Raw genomic sequence first — 22,881 nt, 5'->3', positions numbered from 1 at the left:
CATTATTCTTGATTTGATTTTATATGATATTTATCAAACCATTTTGAATTAGCTTTCACACATTTGCTATAAATTCCAACTGAGTCCCTCGTGGATGTCAAATTTTAATAGTTTATTGTTTGAATATTTACAGTTTATTGTTTGAATATTCTTCAATGTTAATAGTTATGTTAAATCATGTTGTGACAGTGTTGATCGTGCCGTGCGGGCTCGACTCGAAAAAAACATTTTGTTTTGTCTCAAAATTGAAAAATGTTTGGCTGTGGTTTAAGCAGATAATATTCAATATTCTATCGCAGTACATCAACGTTATTAGGATCTTGTCCAATAATACTGCATTCAGTACTCCACGTTCGATATAATATTTAATTCGATCTTAAAGTTTATATTGAATACATGCATGCTACATCTCGTTAGAGTGGCCTGCATCACACACATCTTTATGACAACAGGTTTTCACCATTCCACTCTGTTCAATGATACCTGATTGCATCTCGACTGATGTTGTCAACTCCCGTAAAATTTGCAGCAACCTTTTATCGAGTCCACAGGCCATCCAGCCTTTTCGGTGTCTCCCTCTCGATTGGTTCCACTCTAGTAGAAAATATGGTAACCTATTCACAGGCAGTTATAAAGCTAAATTTTACTCACATTCAAACAACGATTTGGCGCCCCCCTCAGATATCCCCCCCCCCCCCCCCCCCCCCATTACAGTCGATGGTACCATTCCCACTAATGTTGGCACCCAGGCCAGATAAATAAAGTTACTGACCTCAACAGGTCCCCTTATCTGTCAGCTCAATACTGTCCCTTTGATGTAGGGTCTTCTGACAACCGTACATGGTGTCTTTTTTGGCATTGATCTTCAACCCAGCATAAGAGCTGTAGTGAGCGATGCATTAAGGCAAGGTCAGTGGATTTTTTCCTTTTGCAAGACAGCCAGTGACTAATTGTCTTATTAAAGTGTTAACCTCAGATAATAAAAAGGGGGGACCCCTAACCCATGTAGCTGAGACACCTCACAGCAAGTAAACCAAAGTGGCTCTTGCTTGTGAAAGGTGTATCAACTACCCGCCAAAGTGGCGGGTTGAGAGACGGGAGTCCCCCCTGGGATTATTTCGTCCGTTAAATTGTACACAATACAAAAGCTACAATAAATTATCTATAAAATTTACGTAAACAAACTTATGAGACCTCATAGCTCGTCTTCGGAGGTATGAGATTGAAGGATACGTCATCCAGTCCAAGGTGCTTGGCTTTTTGTCTTCCCCTGATTCCCCTGAGTGCTATGAGTGTGCTTTGTAGCAGATCAAACCTGAATCGTGTTCTGATGTGATTTTTGACCAGACTCTTAGCTTCTTTATTGTGGTCAGCTATCATCTCAGAGATACGACCTACCAACACAGTGCAGAGTGGTCCCATACCTCTAGATGTTGTAAAGATTAGCAGGACAAATGACCCTTTCTCTGACTGAAGTACTCTCTTCATAGAGATCTTTCTCATGCGCACTGTAGATTTTATCTAGTGGCTTAAATGTATTTGAGTCGCAATTAGGATAAGTGACCCTGATGTCAAAGGATGTTCTTTCGAATGGTGCATGGTTAACCTTAGATAAATATGGGAGGACCCTGGATGTCTGGCAAGTGCCTGAGATGACAGAGAACCAATTAGACATTTCATCATTTACCCTAATAGCACTCACGGTTCCATTGAAAAATGCCTGAAAGATTCTGACATACTTCTCAGGAAGACCATAGTGTCTCATGCTCGGACATATAAACTTCATATGGAATCAAATGCAGCCTTAAAATCAATGAAGCTAACATATAAGTCGATTTTAACATATTTTATATGGTTTAACTGCACACTGATAACAATTCCGATTAATTATGAAGGAACTGATTTAAAAATTGGTGTTTTAAAATATCTAGTATTTATCAATTTGATGTTAGCTTAATTGAACCAACGTTAATTCGATGTTATTGTTAATATAAATTGATGATATATAATGAGTTCATAAAAGTAGACCTTGTAGAAACAGTATTTGTTGTAAGGGAAAAGTGTGATGCAGATTTTTATTTTGTCAGATTGTTATTGTTGTTCAAGATGTCAAATAAAACGACAGATAAATAAATGCAAGGTAATTAATGATAAATTGCAATTCTACGAATTGTTAAGGGTAAACACATGAAATTTGTTTACACAGTACACGCACCACATGTCTTCTGGCAGTACTCCTCAGCAATGTAGTCTCCTTCTTTGCACCATTCAACGTGGCAGGCTGGATGAGTATCTTTGCAGACAGGCTCAGGAACTTTGTCATCCTCGATGGCAGATCGTAGAAGTACTTCAACAGTACATGCACCACATGTCTTCTGGCAGTACTCCTCAGCAATGTAGTCTCCTTCTTTGCACCATTCAACGTGGCAGGCTGGATGAGTATCTTTGCAGACAGGAACTTTGTCATCCTCGATGGCAGATCGTAGAAGTACTTCAACAGTACACGCACCACATGTCTTCTGGCAGTACTCCTCAGCAATGTAGTCCCCTTCTTTGCACCATTCAACGTGGCAGGCTGGATGAGTATCTTTGCAGACAGGCTCAGGAACTTTGTCATCCTCGACGGCAGATCGTAGAAGTACTTCAACAGTACACGCACCACATGTCTTCTGGCAGTACTCCTCAGCAATGTAGTCCCCTTCTTTGCACCATTCAACGTGGCATGCTGGATGAGTATCTTTGCAGACAGGCTCAGGAACTTTGTCATCCTCGACGGCAGATCGTAGAAGTACTTCAACAGTACATGCACCACATGTCTTCTGGCAGTACTCCTCAGCAATGTAGTCTCCTTCTTTGCACCATTCAAAGTGGCAGGCTGGATGAGTATCTTTGCAGACAGGCTCAGGAACTTTGTCATCCTCGACGGCAGATCGTAGAAGTACTTCAACAGTACATGCACCACATGTCTTCTGGCAGTACTCCTCAGCAATGTAGTCTCCTTCTTTGCACCATTCAACGTGGCAGGCTGGATGAGTATCTTTGCAGACAGGAACTTTGTCATCCTCGACGGCAGATCGTAGAAGTACTTCAACAGTACATGCACCCAGTGGTCGACCGGGATCGAAATTTAGTCCCGGCCGGGACCGGCCGGGATGACCTTCATCCCGGCCGGGACCGGGACCGGGACCGGGATCGAAATGAAAACCCGGCCGGGACCGGGATTAGCTTCATCCCGGCCGGGACCGGGACCGGGACCGGGATTTTTCCAATATTTCTCAATCTCAGTTAAAATGAAACAGTGTTATATGTTAAATAAAATCTTCCAGAACAAACTGAAGTATGTCAAGTTAAAATTGACAGTAAGTAGTAGTAACTACTCTATCTCTCTCTAATCTCTATCTCTCTCTATCTTTCTCTATCTCTCTCTCTCTCTCTCTCTCTCTCTCTCTCTCTATCTCTCTCTATCTCTCTCTTTATCTCTGAGATAGATAGAGAGCCCCTGACTCTTGAATATTTCTAAGTTTGTTCGGACTTCAGCTTTCTTCTAACATTTTGTAATTTGTTACTCATGAAGTGAACAGTTGAACATATAATTAATTTTGAACATTAGTAAATTTTGTTTGACTTGAAATTTGCCAACTACCATTGATCAAAATTCATAGAATTTTGATCATGTAACATAAACATTTCACATAAGACTTGAAAGTTGAATTTTCGATAAACTTTTGGCGACGAGAAAGTGAAATGATCTAACTATTAAGAAACACTGTAGAGCACTGTTGTAGTAAAACTTTTCGGAAAATGTTCACAGGTTCGTGAAATTTGGGCTCAAATATACGCTCTTAAACCGACTTTATTTTGGAAAAATCCCGGCTAAAATCCCGGCTAAAAACAAAATCCCGGCCGGGACCGGGACCGGCTGCGCCGGGATCCCGGTCGAGCTCTGCATGCACCACATGTCTTCTGGCAGTACTCCTCAGCAATGTAGTCCCCTTCTTTGCACCATTCAACGTGGCAGGCTGGATGACTATCTTTGCAGACAGGATCTTCAGCCAGAGTAGCTCCGACAAGGAATAGGACGAATAGGATCTTCATTTTGTCTGCAATACTTGAACGTTTCTGTTGGTCTGTAATGATATCTCATGATCGAGCTCGGCCCTTAAATAATATGCTCCCCATCCAGCCAGATGGACTACTAATCGAGCAATTGTCACCGAAAGAACAATACAAGGGTGTTAGGTCCATTGACGTCTCCTGATTTTTCTCCTTAAACCACATTAACACAATACTTTACATATTTCCATTGCATTATGATATGCTAATAGCATGACTAATATTTTGAACTGAGGGGTTGTGAAGTTAAAGTAGACTTCTCTGCTGTAGTAACTGTGTCTTCACTTAAAAAATACGTACAAAGGGAACAGAAACAGCTGTCAGCCGTGTCAAATGGGTTTATAGCAGCTCTATAATTTAATTTATAGCAGCCGAGTCCTTTAGTGGGGTTCTTTAATGGAGGTAGTACTTACAGTCAATGGGAAACCTATTTTCTAGCTACAACTTTATTCTTTCATAGCTGAAATTCACCCTGCATTAGTGGAAACTACTGTTGCACTTCAATCTAGCAATTAGTCACAGCATTCAGGCATTAATACAATATACATTCCCCCTCTTTTTTTTTGTTAAGGTCATTAAGGTGCCATAAAACACACAAAATTTCAGAGCCAACACTAGACGGTTTTTTTAGCGACTTTAAGTGAACACTCGTCAACATAAATTGATGCTTAAGGCAATCATCAATTTGTACGTTAATAACTATATCCTGCTCAATCTTTACAAACTATTTAATAATTAATATGTTACAAATGTATCAGACAGCTTGATTGTCGAATATATTTTTGTTGATCCTGAATCGAATTTTATCTTAAGGGGGGGGGCCAATGGATATTTTTTTGTGAAACTTGATTTCGAGATAGTAGTTGACAAACAAACTAAGACCAGTGACCGAACTTTTGAGGGGGTCCCGGACCCCAACCGCCAAACGGTGCACGCAGGGCAGCCACGCCCATATTTGGTCCAAATTAGGCCCAATTTAGCCAAATACCCTGAACATGCCCAAAACCAAGGTTTATGGTGCTCTACTTGTGGCTAGTGGTCTCCTGAACTCGTATATGAAATTTCATCAAGATTGGACGAAAAATGACTGAGTTATGAGCCAAAAACCATATGCCCATATTTGGGCATACGCACCAAATTTGGTAGATTTCGGCCCATAAATTGGTCAAATATCAATATTTTTGAATGAAACTTACTTTATATGAAAGGTAAGCCTAAACTACATATTATCTGTAAGTTATAGCTTTATATCTGTTTAAATGTGGATACTAAGGCGAAAAAACCACAAAAAATGAACTAAATTGCCCATATCTCAGTTCGCGATATTTGCGGAATTGATTTCATTAAAATTGTAACAACTCAATCAGTTTTCAAAATTTTTGCATGAAATTTTCGGAATCGACTCGAAATTGCATTTCCACCTTATTTTAAATACGGATTTTTGATTTAGGCCTCCAAAAAAATTTGGCGGCCAAATTCCAAAATTATCTCACAAAAATTCAGAATTTGGCCGCCAAATTTTTTTGGAGGCCTAAATCAAAAATCCGTATTTAAAATAAGGTGGAAATGCGATTTCGAGTCGATTTCGAAAATTTCATGCAAAAATTTTGAAAACTGATTGAGTTGTTACAATTTTAATGAGATCAATTCCGCAAATATCGCGAACCGAGATATGGGCAATTTAGTTCATTTTTAGTGGTTTTTTCGCCTTAGTATCCACATTCAAACAGATATAAAGCTATAACTTACAGATAATATGTAGTTTAGGCTTACCTTTCATATAAAGTAAGTTTCATTCAAAAATATTGATATTTGACCAATTTATGGGAAGAAATCTACCAAATTTGGTGCGTATGCCCAAATATGGGCATATGGTTTTTGGCTCATAACTCAGTCATTTTTTGTCCAATCTTGATGAAATTTCATATACGAGTTCAGGAGACCACTAGCTACAAGTAGAGCACCATAAACCTTGGTTTTGGGCATGTTCAGGGTATTTGGCTAAATTGGGCCTAATTTGGACCAAATATGGGCGTGGCTGCCATGCGCGCACCGTTTGGCGGTTGGGGTCCGGGACCCCCTCAAAAGTTCGGTCACTGGTCTTAGTTTGTTGGTCAATTGCTATCTCGAAATCAAGTTTCACAAAAAAATACCCATTGGCCCCCCCCCTTAAAAGGTAGCACAGATTGATAATAATGGGTTCTTCTTAATTTACAATTAACTGTTATTTTGTAACTAACCTTCCACATCCGTTTTAGTAGTAGCAAGGTTCCTTCACATCATGGTGAGTAAATCTCCTTCGGTATACCATTTATTTCATTTTGATAGAATTCAATTCAATTCAGCGTTGCAATTGAAACTACATAAGTTGAATGAATAGTATCGTATATTTTTATAATACTATTAACGGCTTTCTCATGATCCAAGCCCTACATCTGCCGTTTAGAATGTCATTAACTCCGCCAAACTTTATATCAAATGTTTCAGACTTCAATGAATCCAGTCCAAATCCTAAGGCAAGGAGCAGAGGAAGAGAAGGCTGAGCATGCCCGAATGGTAAGTGTACCCCCGCCCCCCCCCCCCCCCCCCCTCCCCCCAAGTGAAATTCAGTTTTAAAGTAACAGTCAATTAATTGTGTGTTGTTTTAGAACCTTGTTATAGGCACAAGGGTCGACCGAGGGCAGGATTTGCGACCGAGGCCGAGGAAATTTTGCTTTGATAAAACCGAGGCCGAGGAAAAATCGCTATTCCTCGGTAAAACCGAGGCCGAGGACTCGGTCGACCCTTGTTCAAGATTGCTATTCGCCGAGGCCGAGGAATAGCAACTTAATTTTTAACAGAGGCCGAGGCAAACAGAGGAATTGTCCTCCTGACCGAAGCCGAGGACGAGGAAAAATCGCTATTCCTCGGTAAAACCGAGGCCGAGGACTCGGTCGACCCTTGTATAGGCAATATTTTCTTAATTTAAGTCACGAAACATTTTACTTGGAAACTCTTTAAATCTACTTTAACTTTCAGAGTTCATTCATCGGCGCCATTGCCATCGGAGACCTTGTCAAGAGTACCATGGGACCTAAGGGTATGGATAAGATTCTAGTCCAAATGGGCCAAGATGGATACCCCGGTGATATCCAGGTTAGTGTTTTAAATACTCATGTCAATCGTGTCTAGTTTTGTTAAAACTTTGCCGTTTTAGTCTAATTCTGATAGGGAAGTTTCCAAATTGAGTGGTCTTTTGTAATATTCGGCCGTCGATGATTTTACCAAATTACAGAAAATAGTCAGTGTTTAATTTCTCAATGATTATTTCAGATCCGTTGAACACAAACACACAATTATGATGTATTTTTAAATCTAGGTTACAAACGATGGAGCCACAATCCTACGCTCTATCGGAGTAGACAACCCAGCTGCTAAAGTCCTTGTCAACATCTCCAAAGTTCAGGACGATGAAGTTGGTGATGGAACTACCTCCGTAACTGTTCTAGCTGCTGAACTTCTCAGGGTACGTTCAAATAATGATGAATACTGGGAAATCCTCATTTCACCTGGTTTGACCTGATAATGTGTTTCATTAGAAACATTTACAGATTTAAAATAAAAATTGGAGTTGACCGCACTCCAGGATCATCAGCCGGATTAGATCCGCGGCAGTGGGACCTCCAGTTCTGTTATATCCCGCCACACGGCAAGATCTAGCAGAGCTATGAGGCTGGCACGAAAAGCAGATAGTTAAAAACTATCTAGCTCCCCCCACTGAGACCGCAAGCACGACTTGGTGCGAGGGCCTTTTAAAATGTCTTTAAGTAGTGGTGATAAAATCCTGGATTATGATTTTAAAGTGGCACAAACACGATTTGTTGATTGGCCACTTAAAATGTCATAAAATAGTAGTAAAATCCTGGATCTTGTAGTAAAATGTCGTCAATGTGGTGGTCCATGTCTTTTCAGTTCTTTTCTGCGTTCATTCGAGAGTTGCTTCTCTTAATCAGATATTGGTTTGACCACATCTGACAAGAGAGCAGGTCGAATCATTATGGGAGGCAGCGAACAGATCCTCTTAGGAACGAAAGGAGCTGGAACTGTTGTTGGTTCATCGACCTCAATGCTTGAATCTTCTCTGTCACAGACAGGGATGGAAACGCTGGAGGAAAGAGATGTCCTCACCATTAGTGGTGGCAAAGAGCAAGCCCTGATCTGAGCCTGAGGAGCGTTACTCGGTTCCAAGTCAATGGCAATGGTTACAGTCTCTGCCTCGTTCTTGGTGGTCGGTTCCTCTTCTTCCTCAACGGAGATGGAAATAGAAGAGATCGCTGGTTGAACCGTTAGCTGAGGGAGGGAGCAAACCTCCATTTCTTCAGTCTTTGAGATGGTATCCTGTCCCACCTGGTCTATCTGTGAGTTCAGGTCCTTCTCAACAGTGTCCGGAGCGGGATTCGCAGGTCCTTGCTGAGGATAGGTCTGTGTTGATGAATCTTCAACAGTTCCGTTCTCCAGGTCCTCTGTGATCTGATCCGTTTGAGCTCCATGCTCTGCTGTGAGTGCCGTAATTGGCTTGAAAACATTACGCAGTCTTTTGGTAACCATTCTTTCAAACTCCTCGAAAGTGCGCTCCTGCATATTGTTTGCCTCGCGCACTTTGAGGATAACAGCGTGTAGTCTGGTCATCGCTGTCCTGCTGTCCTTCCTGGCAGCTTTGATGAGGTATATGAAGAATCCAAACAAGCTTATTGCCAGGATAATGATTAATATAGCCGTAGCTAATATAATTGAGTCTTCTTCCATTTTAGAAATGAAAAACTCGTTGAATGTTCAAGAAAAACTTCAGTAGGGGGAACGTATTAGAGATTATACTGACGAAACTGTGATCATCACGCGTTGCCTGGATATTTATAATCGCGCACGTGCATTTCGCAAATTGGTTGAAAACTTGCCAATTGGCAATTTTTACAACTTTTGCACGCAAAAATGGATCGACTCTTTAACGCTTCACAAAAGCTGATGTAGATGATCTTTGTGGAATCAATGTCCATAATTTTCATAGAAATCTATCCGACTGACCGTTAACATGCCATATTTTTCATGTCTCAAGCTGTCCTCTGAACGTTCTCGTTTCAATTTCATCCATCGAATCCATGTACATCCATTATCCAGTAGTTACATCACCTTCACAAGCAAGCTTGCATTATTCGCCGGCGCATGTTACTGGCCGTTATTCGCGCTCGCCAAACGACAAATTTTGAGGTCCTTTTTCTGGATTATTCTACGCGCGGGAATCACGTACGTCCGGATTAACTAGTTGATGACTGAAAGCTAAGAATGTTATAGAAGCAAGAAGTGTATTTACGAGTGCTTTTTCATGGCAACAACTAGAAGCACATAAAAGAACATTTACGTGATCCTTTATATCAATGGCATAGCTCAGACTACGACAACCTCTTTTCGTTGCGTGTTCTGAATGTCATCGAATGATGAAATTGTGGTTTCAAAGTTTTGACGGCTATTTAAAATGAAGGAACAGCACCGTTTGGCTGTAGTTGTTAGTTGGACACATGCGCCAAATACAGGTGTCTCTTGCTAAATATCATTTTTTCTTCAGGAAGCAGAGCAGTTGGTGTCAAAAAAGCTGCATCCCCAGATCATCATCAGCGGATACAGGGCCGCTCTTCAAGTTGCCATCAAGGTCCTGACTGACACAGCCATCGACAACGGCAAAGATATCGAAGCTTTCAAGAAAGACCTGATGAACATTGCTAGAACCACACTCAGCTCAAAGATCCTAAACCAGCATAAAGAGCACTTTGCCGAACTTGCTGTAAACGCTGTGATGAGACTGAACGGAAGTACTGACTTAGAACTTATCCAGATTCTTAAGAAAACCGGAGGAAGTATCGAAGACTCGTATCTGGATGAGGGATTCCTTCTTGAAAAAGAAATCGGACACAACCAGCCAAAACGTATCGAGAATGCCAGAATCCTCGTGGCTAACACTCCTATGGATACAGATAAGATCAAAATCTTTGGATCAAAAATTAAAGTAGATTCCACAGCTAAAGTAGCAGAGATCGAGCTTGCAGAGAAGAACAAGATGAAGCAGAAAGTAGAAAAGATTCTAACACACGACATCACCTGCTTTATCAACAGACAGCTGATCTACGATTACCCCGACCAACTGTTTGCTGATGCCGGAGTTATGGCTATCGAGCATGCTGATTTCGATGGCATCGAAAGATTGGCTAAGGTTTTGGGAGCTGAAATAGTTTCCACCTTCGATCAGCCTGAAAAGGTCACTCTAGGAGAATGTAAACTTATCGAAGAAGTCATCCTCGGAGAAGACAAGCTCCTCAAATTCTCAGGTACTATTTCCCACAAATTTAAGACCAAATTTCCACTGCGAAAATATCAGAATTGACAGACTATAATAATACTTTAAATTTCGGCGTCGAATTTAATCTTGGTCTTCACTACAGGAGTAAAACAGGGCGAAGCTTGTACCGTAGTGTTGAGAGGGGCAACTAAAATGATTGTTGACGAATCCGAGAGATCTCTCCACGACGCTCTCTGTGTCCTTACTCAGACTGTCAAGGAAACTAGAACCGTCTTCGGAGGAGGTTTGCTATTACATTTGTCGACTCCTATCTGTACATCATCAATAATCTAAGGATTTTATTTTGATACATCTGAGAAAGAGTTTTATAAAAGCTTTAATAAATAGACCATTTTAATTTTCATCTTAACCCATTACTCCCTCCAGGTTGCTCTGAGATGAGAATGGCACGTCATGTTGAAGAACTAGCAGCCCGTACCCCTGGCAAAGAAGCCCTCGCTATCGAGAGTTTCGCTCGAGCCCTGCGACAGATCCCCACAATAATCGCTGATAACGGTGGTTACGACAGCTCACAGCTGGTCTCTGAGCTGAGAGCCATGCACAGTCAGGATCAGATATACGCAGGACTTAACATGGTCACCGGAGAGGTTTGTACATTTACTGGAACCAGTGCTTGGTTGTTTCTCTTTGTCTGATATTCACCTAAACAATCAGTATTTCAAACAGCTTTTAATCAATTCGGTAAGGCTCAAAAGATAATTCTTTTTGTTCAGGTCGGTGATATGCGAGAGCTCGGAATTACAGAGTCGTTCGCCGTGAAGCACGCCGTGGTCAACAGTGCTGCGGAGGCCGCCGAAATGATCCTGCGAGTTGATGACATTCTCAAAGCGACCCCAAGGTAAACTTACATTTCGGATCTTCTTTAATTCTTTGTACTGGCGACATTTTTACCTTAATTGATGATTGTGATTATCTACGAATGTTGATGGACCCGTTCTGCTTAAATAAAGAACCCCATTGTTTGTAGACTAATAACACATTATATTGACACTGTTTTGATTTCATTTAATCAAAATCTTTTTTCAGGCAACGAGGTGGAGACAACTGCATGTAATCAGCATGACACCTTCTGTTCTACATTTTCTCATCGTGCACCTTTTGTACAGAACTCGAGCTTTATTTGTATTTTAATATTATTTATAAATCTTGGCAAGTTGCTGGTTTATTTCTATAGAAATACTGCGTTTCATTTGTTTACTTCATCTTCAATTATGTTTAAAGGACAGTAAAGTATTTTTACAGTGAATATATTTGACACAAAATCTGGTCCACTCAAATTCAAGATTTCAAAACGAAATAATGAATTGCGAAATGGCATAAAATGGAGAGAATGGAAAAACCTTTGCTTTGGGTAATTGTCCAATTTATGCCATGAATTTTGGTTATCGAATTACGTATGTGTCACCTGTATTGGATATTCCAACATGTTTATGCTAAATTGAAGTAAAATTAATAGTAATCTAGTCTGGTCATACTCATATAACTTCAAAAGTATCCGCTATTTTATGATATTTGAAGAACAGAATGTCCTGAAAAATGTACACAAGCGGGGAGGGACCCTTGTTTTCGAGCTGAAAAATTGTTTAAGGTAGAAATACAATAAATACAAATTTTCATTTTGGTATTTCAGATCTTAAAACTGGCACATGGCAGTTAAGTATTTAGCACTCATAACAGGTTGATGAGTGTGATGACTAGGTGCCATGAGCTAAAAGTTTCTCACAAATTTGAGGCGGTCCATTTGTATTTTGTTATTGGCTCCATGAATGGCCAGCCTCGGCACCCATTTATTGAGAAACCCTAAGAACGGTCGCAGGTCAATCTGGGACAATCCAAGAAATTTCAACCGTTAAACTTAAATATCATACTTGATAGTGTCTGTGATACTGTGTCATGTTAGATTAATTAAAATGCGATGACAATTGTTGTACTGATAAAAAATCTATTTTGTATTTGTCCTCTGAGAAAATAAAAACAACTTCTTCCATGTTCCAGAACAAAATTTAATTTACAAATTGCAAATACAATCTAACTAATAATCCCAGAATGTGTGTTTTCTGTCTGTCTGTCTGTCTGTCTGTCTGTTTGTAATTTCCGAGCGGCTTAATCAAGAAAACGGTAAGAGTTGCGGGACTGATTTTTTCGGTAAAGTGCCGACAAAACTCTGACGAAGTTAAATGATAAAGGTTTTTTAAATCGGTCGTTGGTAAGTGGTTTAATTGATGATTTTGTACCACAAATGTTACATAAAATGGCTTGAGCACAACGGTAAGAGTTACGGGGCTCGCATATGTAGCTGCATAATTAGTGTAATTGAGTTACCCGTGCAAGATTCGCTGTCTATACTATAATCTTATTAGGGGAGGGGGCACTGTTTGGACCGCAGAGAGAGAGTTCATACTTTCATACGACAATGTTATGCGTGTTCACAAATATGATAGGCGGGTGTGGTGTTAAGGGTTAATTTCTATTGATTATTGTTTAAGATACTATTACTATTGTTTAAGATACCATCGGATACGTGAGGGCACTCCGAATAGAATTGCTCACCTAATGCGGGTTTTGACTCAACGGGTAAATTATCCTACCCTTTTTAACTGCGGCAGTGAAATCCCGGCCGAAGGCCGGGTTACACTAGTATAAATATAATAATAATATCATTTTAACCTGATGATCGGTAATCATGAAAAGAAGAATCGTGAAATGCGAAAACATGGAATTACCATTTATAATCTCCATTTATCATTACTGTCACCAAGATGTAACCCAACTCCAAAAAATGCGCGCGACAATCAACTCCAAAAAATTTTCCTAAAGATTTCCAAGAGGGAACGGTCATGGATGTTAATGGATTTCCATTGTATAAACGCCCAAACAACGGTAGGATGGTGATGAAAAATGGTGTACCGCTTGACAATAGATACGTAGTACCGTACTGTCCTTACTAATACTTATCACTAAAGTATAATGCCCACATCAACGTAGAAGCCTGTACATCCATAAAATCTATTAAGTACATCTTTAAATATGTTTACAAAGGTCATGACTGTGCAAGAATTGAGACAACTGAAAGAGATCCCACCTCTCGGGATGAGAAATACATTGATACCGGAGAGTGTGTGGAGACTCAGTGGATTTGATGTGTGCGATAAGAGCCACACTGTTGTGAGATTATACATACACGAACACCTCCATCAGAGTGTCACTTTTAGAGAGGGTGCTGATATTGATGGGGTGTTGGAGCGAGATCACAGTACGAAGTTGACAGCTTGGTTTGATTTGAATGAGAGAGATCCTGAGGCACGGCAGTATTTGTATAATGAGATACCTAAGCACTATAGGTGGGACCAGAAAAACAAGAAGTGGATTAATTTTTAAACAAGTGAAGTCGGGTGCTGCGGTGATAGCAAGAATCTACAGTGTAGGTCCCAGGCAGCGGGAGAAATTTTACTTGAGAATGTTACTGCTTCATGTGCGTGGTGTGAGGTCGTTTCGTGAGATGAAAGTGTACGATGATGTGATTGTGAGGTATGATACGGATGAGGAGCTGAGGTGTGTCGTGAGAGAGGTCTGTTAACTGATGACACAGAGTGGAAGAGAACACTGGAGGAAGCGTGTGGGATTGCTACGTGTAGGCAGATAAGAGAGCTTTTTGTGACGATATTAGGCTGTTGTGAGCCGAGTTATCCTAGAGAACTGTTGGACGACTTCCAGGAACAAATGTATGAGGCCCTTCACACTTTGTTTCTGTCTAGTTCTAATGTACCGTCACAATAGTGACTTTAAATATAAAAGGTTTGACTCCTGTTATAAAACAAGAGGGCGGAGGTGAAAGCAACGTACCCTTGTCACTTGTGCCCTCCGTCCACGTGTCCAGTTCCCTTGACTCCACGATGTCGATACGGATATAGTTATACTATTCGGATCACCCTAGCATTGGTTCGAACGTGCACACACTCGATACTCAACTTTGCTTCCACCAACAATGTTGACCTTTGAGGTCGTTCACATATTACGTAATCTCTATCAGCCGAAGGGGGATGGGGTGTTTCCAAATGATTACGATAGTGTAATTTTGACACAATAGCTATGCGTAAAACTGATTAGTATTACGAAGGGGGGGGGGGGGGGGGGGGGGTTAAAAATTGGCTAAAAATTGATTACGTAATGTTATGTGAACGACCCCTTTTAATCATGTCTATCAGTTTCTTGCACAAACACATTTCGTGGCTTGGTTCATAATTTGATTTGTCTCCTGAAATATAATGACCTGATCGAGCACACGACCGTCGACACCAAGGATCATTTCAGCAGCTGTTATCTCGTGATCAGTCCACGTAACGGAGATGACATACAATTGATGGCTGGGAACAAAAGGTGTTGGTGCACCTAATCACGTTTTTCAGCAACAAAACCACCATGACCAACTCGACTACTTTACTTCTTTTCGGTCAACATAAGAGCAAGGTGCATTTCATAAGATTCGATCATTCTCGAATTTTTGATCCATTCAGCGATATTCCCGATGTTTACGGTACACTTTGGCACTTTCTTGTGTCTCCTAGGTTGTGCGTCTGCTTTTGCAGTTAACAGGTCCACCATTGAGCCGGACCATAACTGGAAGTTCCAGTTTCCCGTGAAAGCCTCCACTTCGTACGTTGAGTCAACCACTGAGATACCCATGGATTTGAATCAGTTCACCATTTCCTTCTGGGCAGAGGATGTAACTGATAGTTACACTGCATATTTTTCTACGCCGGGCAGAGAAATAGAGCTTTACCAATATGCTTCCACATATTTGTACTTATATGTCAATGGGGTTCAGAAATATTGCAGCGGCTGCGTGTCTTCCGGTAGTAGGAAGCATATTGTGGTGACTTGGTCTGGTACAGCTGATGCTAACGGGGTAGGGTCTATCTGGGTCAACGGACGGAAAGTGTTCTCTTTCAGTGGTCTGTCCGCAGGCTCCGTCATTAAGAAGGGACTTCGGATAAAGTTAGGGCAGATACATAGCGGAAGTTCCAGTTACTCCTTCCGAGGAGAGATCATGTACTTTAATTTGTATGCTACTTACGTCACCACGGCTGATCATGTAGCGAAACTGTCCAAGAAGGCAACAAGTGATTCTGAAGCGGTTCTATCTTGGGGTTCCTTCATCGGAGGGGCACACGGTGACGTGGTCATATACCCAGAGTTGGAGATATTCACCCAGTCTTACGTTGAGGTCACGTGTCATTCGAGCAACATGACATTGACCCTCCACCGCTCTGCATTCCCCCATCTCATCCCATCCAGGGCCTCACTTAAAGACCCGAGTTGTAAGGTCGTTGCAGATGACAAGTTTGTCAATGTAACCACAAATTGGGCTAGCTGTGGTACTGTCGTGACTTACAATGAATCTATGGCATACTACACCAACTACATTGTCCCAGACATTTTAAACCCACCCGACGATTCTTCTGACTCTGAGGCAACTGTCCACGCTGTCATAAACCGTGGATCAGTAGCACTGGACGAATCACGTCTCTTCATGACATGCAAGTACGATTTCGTTCCCCATACCTCCATAGCAGCATATGCAGTGTCTTCTTCCAAATATTTGGTGGAGGGAAAGGGGGCCCGTGATTTTTCGTTCGGACTCAAGCTATACCATGACTTTTCTTTTAAGGAGGTGTATCAACTGAAAGAGTATCACTGCACGCAGATTCCAAGGAAAGAGTCTTAGCTGAAGCCCGACGTCGGGTACTCTCTAGCAGTGGTACGGTATTTATATTTATACATTATAGTCATAGTGTTCGCATCTGTAAAGCTTACAAATTGTTCCGGCCGGCTGTTGTTATGTTGTAGATTTCGCACTTTTAGTTTTTTAAATTTTGCCACTGATCTGCCTTAAAATTAAGATAATATTAATATAGCTAATTATAATACTGACTCCTAAAATGAACTTTTCGCAATTCATAATTCAACATCTTGAACACCAGGAGAAGACAGGATAAGTATACGGGTAGAGAAGTGCGTGATGACTCCGGACTCTGATCCGGACTACAGTACCCACCACAACTTGCTGGCAGATGGCTGCGCGGCTGATGACACAGTTCAGTACCACGACTCTCCCAACAGTTTGGCCCAGAGATTCACTCATTCAGTTTCGAGGTGTTTCGTTTCAACGAGCGACCTACTGCCGTGGTGTTTATGCACTGTTACTAGGGGGTGCACGATAAAAATAAACTTGCTCGGATTTTTAAAATTTTTGTACCACTGTTTTCTAGAGACTGTGAGAATTTTCACAATACCAAATTTGTCATACCTTTTTGGAAAGATCAGTGAGTTTTGCCTAGGTGCCATATTTGATGGTGCGCGGCTTTTGGAGCAAAAGTAGCTGTAAAAGTCGCGTAATTTGACTAAATTCGTCCAAATTTGACCATTTTTGTCGTATTATTCGGATTTATCTTCAGTTCCTTAGATGAGATCATTCTGGAAATTGGCGACAACCTTCCAATAGGGCTTTCACAACTGTCCGAAAAATTTGGTGGATATCGGAAATGATATAGTGATAAAAATGGGGCAAAATACGCTGCTTTTAGCTGTTACATAATGTCTGATGGTTGGATATGCTTTAAATTTTTCGGACACTTTCCTTGTAAGTCTATGAGTAAGCTTACCAATTTTTGTTGCAATTGGAGGTCGGGAAGGATACTCAATATCTATTTGTTTGAAGAAAATTGTGCTGGCCGAAATTAGCGCTAAAAAACCATCCTACAGTCGGCACGCGCGGCTCACTGTCGATGGCGCACTACCTACTGTTACATCGATGTGTGCCCGGTTTGTTTATATGTTATAGTTAAGATTGATTTGTTAAACTTAAGATAACAAACTTGAGAGCAACACTTTAAATAATTTATCCAACCGCAGTTCAAACTGACTACTAGTACTACATACTGGTACATTATTTTTCCATTGAAGTTCATATTTTGTTTATAATTCAAATTGTAACAAAACAATAAAATCCATTTAAAAAATGAATTAAATTCTCAACATCACTTTGATCATGATTTTTTGGATCTTGCAGAGTGACGACGAAAACTCCAAGTGCAAGTCAGGGGATGATAATTAATCACTCTACACTCGACTGTCACGTGACTTTTTCAACCCGTTCTCTAGCTGGCCTTGAACGACTATTCGAAACCCTAACCCTCTTATCTGATCCCAACCCTAACCCTAACCCAATCCTTAACAAAAGCATATGCTGAAACCCTAACCCTAACGAGAAATTAGACTAACTTCCTTATACGGTCATATCACGTGATCGAGACAGTTTTTCGCCTATATCTCGTCAGGGGAGCATTTTAACCCTATGTCATGGGGGGTGATTCGGAATCAGCGTCCGAAAATACATCGATTGAAGTTGGTTTCAACTGTCGGGGGCCTTTTTAGAACAATCTCGAAGATCGACTGTAGAGTGATTTAGTACGTCTCCAAGTCAGGATGGACAGCATGTGTAACTGAGAGTGAGAGTGAGGGGAGCGCTAAGTAGACTGGGGGTGATGCAACGTCAATTAATGTCAATTAATGTCAATTAATGTCAATGTCAGTTTTGCAAAATTTTGGAATACTGACATTAATTGACACGATATTTTTCGACCAGAGATTATGTAGTTCTACCATATTTTTAGCACTTTAGAACGTTTATATCATCAATTTATTCACTACTATCACATATACGCGCACGTTTCTTTTGTTACAATTTCACCGCTCTTCAAAAAGTGCAGAAAGTTCCAGAACAAAGATCACCTTCCAACACAACGTGCAAGACCCGGGCCCGGTGGTACCTGGGGCTTGCCCCCAGGTCCCAATCCTTCCTGAAAACCACCTGGGCCTCCTATCAGAGAGTAAGTCCCCTCTTTCTTACTTTCCCCAACTCCTTTATTCCTCCTTCTCTACGTATCCTTACCCAGGCTCGGTGGTACCGCCCGTAAGGGCGGTCCTACTCTCCTCTCCTAAAAGCCACCCGAGTCTGGCTCACCAGTGTAAGCTTCCCCCATCATTTAACCCCCCTGGCGGCCCCCTGCTGTTGAACCACTATCACTACTACAAACCTGTGATCCCAGTGCCAGTAAAATTCCTTGTTCTTTGTTTCTCAAACTAACCTCACTTTCCAACTCCCCGAGGACAAGTGAAGCTGGAAACACAACAACATGTGAAAAGCTAATCTACGGTAACAGCAGCAAGGAGACTACAGCAAGGAGAAAGGGGACACAAGATAATGAGCAGCTGAGTCCTTGCAAAATAACCATGAGTAAGGCGGAAGTTTCGAGATCATTTTATGCCCTTGTTACACTCCGCATTTTCCACACACATGTGTGCAGTGCTTTATGTGTAATATTGTACACTGAGTTATCCGCCTGTGTGTACACGTTCTATTTTGCTATTTACATAATATGTGCTGCTAACAAAATTACCAACATCATGACGTGTCCAGCTTACTGCTTAGAAGAAGCAAATATTAAAGTAAGCTCTGACAATGGTAAAAAAGATCCGCAGCGCGGCCAGAACAGCTAGCCTCTCGCACTCTGGGCTCCGTGATGGTAGCCTGTGCTAACCACCTCTCGACATGTGGGGAATTTAGCAATACTTACCCTGCTAAATTAACCGCTATTTCCGGGAGAGCAGATGCTGCTCAGCAGCAGCAGCCTTATACATTACACACTATGTATAATATTGGATATACATGCTATGTGAGAAGTGTGCTGCCTGTCGGTACAGCGGCACGCTATCTCCCCATCATCAGAAACTTGAACCCAACTTCTGAGCGCGATACAACCAGTATGTCACGTGACATGCAAATCAACACCGATACCAGCACGTCACGTCGATCAATACCCCGGGGCTACACCTACACCCACCAGCCGTGTGACGGTGAGAACACCACAAGCAGACAGCGATCCTCGGACTCTACCAGTTCTACTGGCTCGCAGAGATCGAAAATAACTGGTAGAAAACCACTTGCTAACCGCCATCATCCCTACAGGTTATCTAAAAAACCTGGTGATGACGATGACGATGACGACGACAAAGATGGATCAGGCAGAGGTAGTCACATGATACCAACTCGCTGTGAGCAGGATGACACAGAGTTGGTGGAGAAGGCTAAAAAGAAACGCACCAGCCTTCCCGGTAGACTTCTGACTGATGACTCTCCTGACGCATCGGAAGATATCAACAGCAAGCCGAACACTAGCATGATGTCTGAAACATCATTCTTCAAAATCCTGGGATATGCTAAAAGTTGGATTGCTGGAACCAATAATGACACGATTGTCGAAAGCAGTGAAACTCATTCACTGTCCTATCAAGAGCCCGATCATCAATCATTTCCTTCGCCAATTGCCGATTACGCCCCTCCGACAGCAGTTTCTCCTAGTCCTAGTATACCAGTTATACTAATTCACACATTGGAGGAGGACAACAGTACCACGAAGAAAGACCCTGGTACTCCCTCGACTCCAATGGTCTCTGAACCTTATAAAGATGCTTTCTACACTGGACATGGTGACCCCGAAATCACTCCAGTGCCACGCATCAGATCGAGGAACGTGAAGCAAACACTGAAAAATTTTCTACACACGCCGTCACTCTCCCCACGCCAGTTTATCCAGGAACGGCACAGGCGGCATTCCTTCACAAATAGGATCACAGAAGTGACACCGAAGGCTGGACAGTTAGTTGTCACTTCAGATAGAACCCGTCACGTGTCCGAAGGTGATGCCACGTCTATTTCAGCAAAACACGCCAATGTCGGGTGTCTTCAGTACAAGCGGTATCTGATCAGGGATCTTGGCCCTCACGAATGCGATGGAAATCTCTTTGAACTAAGTAACTGTTCATTTCTGGGCAGAGGACCTGAAATCTCTCGGGAATCTCTGCAAGCCGAAATAAAAGCTACCCTCCGCAAAGCATCACCATATGTCTCACCCGGTCATGCCAAAGCTGTCTCCACTGAACTATTCTGGTGCCCTGATGTTATCAACAAGCTTACCAATGACAATAAAATTTCCCAGTCACCAACAACCACAAGTTCCCCTCTCACTGCAGTAGCCGAGAACGGTGGCTCTATGGAAAACTTGTTGGTAAGCATCAACCATCATGTCAGGGCCATCACAAAGCAAGAGGTAATGTTCAATGGCCTTCAACTAATCTACTCATTCGACAGAACCTCTAGAATACCACTTAAGAACAGACACAAGAATGATAACCTTCCCTTCGTTATCCTACACATCGGTAAACCAAGAGACCTCAGCATCACCCCACTGAGGTTCAACCCAGCTGTCGAGGTCACTGAAGTATGTGATGTCAGCCTCGGTAACTACAGTTTAATCACTGTGTTCCCCGAGGCGAGTCAAAATCTACACTTGTTCTTTTCCCCCGAGATGAACTCCCTCAGTCGCAAGGACGAGCAAGTCCTGATAGTGCCCTTCATCGAAAAGAATGTCGACATGCAGACCTCAGCCGAATTACCGATTCAGATCATGCAGCACAGCAACCCAGCTGCACCAGCCTCAATCGAGGATATTGCTACAACGAAAGTAGAAATCTCACTAGCGAAGGTTGAATCCCTGGGGATAGAGGAGGACTACCTTGCTACGAAGGAAGTCACCACTGCCGAGCCTAGCACCACCAAGCTCAAGTCACCGCTATCTGAACCGCCAGATATGAAGCCGTTGGATGTGCAACTCGACCAACCGGTGATTCCGCTTCACGAGATAGACAATACTGCTGCCGAATCACTGCCCCTAAGAATATCAGGCTGCAGTCAGAAAAGCGAAGACACGCAGAAACAGACAACTAAAGCAACCCCGGACGACACCAGCCACAACGAGTCCTTCGCCGATGAAGAAGTGGACCACACTGATCCCAGTCTCGACAAGGGCTCCTCAATCACTCTGAAATACATCACCCTTGATCTCCTGAAGAGAGCAGCCAATTCTAACAAGAAGTCTTCACTGTCCACTTTGATGACATCTCTCGGACTCAAGGGTAGCAACAATGTCTCTCTCAACAAAAAGAAACTCTGTGACCTACTCGAAACTTGTGAGTCTACAGGAAGCAAGAACACGGTGAAATTACTCACTCATCTCATCAATAAACTCGAAGAAACAGTGATCAGAATGGAACTCCTTGCCAATTATCTTCCCTTGAGCCTTTCAGCCCAAGAAAGAAAAAAGGCTCTGATCTCGTTTTGTAGTAATCAGTGTAGTGGCAACAGTAACGCGATTAGACTAGTTTTCGAAAATCCAGGTGAGGATGATCAGAGTAATTCAACCCGCAACATCTTACAGTTGCACAACACACCGTCTCTCCGTGACCAACCGAGCCCACACGATTCGGGCGACTACGTAACCCCTGATGGACCTCTGTCTGGTAACACTGATACCAAATTTCAATTTGGTACCCCCAAGGATCAATCTTGCACTAGAAGTGCGAAGAAGAAAAAAAAGGGAAAGTCGCACAGAAAGAAAAAGGAAAAAAAGGGTAGCAACAACACCTCCCCTCGCGTCCCCCTTGGTCCTCATCAGAATTCTTTAGTCGCACCTGATACCGGGAGCCTATTATCCGCTAACGGGCCAACCACTGAAATTAACGACGACATGGAAACTGCGGGCGATATGCCCCTCAAGGGTCACCTAATAAGTACCGAATGCAGTCAATGCTCTGAGTTAAAGGCGGCGGTGACAGTGCTACAAGACAGTATTATTACGCTTAAAGAAGAGATACTGCAACAAAAGGCAATCTCTGACCTGATCATCTCGTCACCTACTGCCTCAGACAAAAAGCTGGAAGTCTTAGTCACGAAAAAGCTCAGTCCGATTGAAGACAAAGTGAACCAACTAAGAGCTGACCTCAACCTACTTAGAGAGGCAGTAGATGAACAGAACAATACTCTGAACCTAGTGGCCAACACGAGGACTCAGTCCTCTCCAGACTTAAGAGCTGAGCTTGCTAACTGCTTCAACAAGTTGGAAGCAACGAATATCGCTAATAGAAGGCAGTTCGAAACACTTGAGCTAGGCCAAGACAATCTGAAGAAAGCAGTCAAGAGTGTGGCAAACACTGCTAAGAACCAGTCACAAGCCACAGCTGAAGAGCTAAAGGGTGAGCTCAATCTAGCCTTTCAGTCATTTGAAACTGTAAGTTCCTCAAATAGGACCCGAATCGAGGCACTTGAAGTAAACCATGAGAGTATGACGCAGGCCCTCACCAGTTCACCACAGCCTCCGGCGAACCACAAGCCCGCCCGGCGTGACACACCGGCCTCTGTCGATGATACGAACAGGGAAAGCGAACAGGGTATCCTGTGGTCCAAGATCGTTGAGAATGGAGGC

General features: G+C 42.2%; 2 protein-coding genes across 3 annotated transcripts in view; both read left to right on the top strand.

Moving 5' to 3' along the window:
* The window catches only part of LOC134826233 (T-complex protein 1 subunit beta-like), a 92,338-nt gene extending 80,660 nt beyond the window's left edge, over positions 1–11,678 (top strand). The window contains exons 2-10 of one of the 2 annotated variants that reach the window (XM_063838537.1): positions 6,370–6,397; positions 6,601–6,669; positions 7,132–7,248; positions 7,472–7,618; positions 9,713–10,469; positions 10,584–10,724; positions 10,868–11,088; positions 11,215–11,339; positions 11,528–11,678. In XM_063838537.1, coding sequence (XP_063694607.1) covers positions 6,395–6,397; positions 6,601–6,669; positions 7,132–7,248; positions 7,472–7,618; positions 9,713–10,469; positions 10,584–10,724; positions 10,868–11,088; positions 11,215–11,339; positions 11,528–11,555 — 1,608 coding nt within the window. In that variant the 5' untranslated portion in view covers positions 6,370–6,394 and the 3' untranslated portion in view covers positions 11,556–11,678. Of the gene's footprint in view, positions 1–6,369; positions 6,398–6,591; positions 6,670–7,131; positions 7,249–7,471; positions 7,619–9,712; positions 10,470–10,583; positions 10,725–10,867; positions 11,089–11,214; positions 11,340–11,527 lie in introns of those variants that run through there. The other variant, XM_063838536.1, reaches the window with a different exon arrangement.
* The window catches only part of LOC134826226 (FYVE, RhoGEF and PH domain-containing protein 4-like), a 434,713-nt gene that overhangs the window by 50,263 nt on the left and 361,569 nt on the right, over positions 1–22,881 (top strand). The window lies entirely within an intron of this gene.

This window comes from Bolinopsis microptera, chromosome 2 (assembly GCF_026151205.1).
Source record: "Bolinopsis microptera isolate Bmic1 chromosome 2, MBARI_Bmic_1.0, whole genome shotgun sequence".
NCBI classification, from domain to species: domain Eukaryota; kingdom Metazoa; phylum Ctenophora; class Tentaculata; order Lobata; family Bolinopsidae; genus Bolinopsis; species Bolinopsis microptera.
Note: the sequence above shows the minus strand (reverse complement) of the source record. Positions and strands in the feature narration are given on the sequence as shown.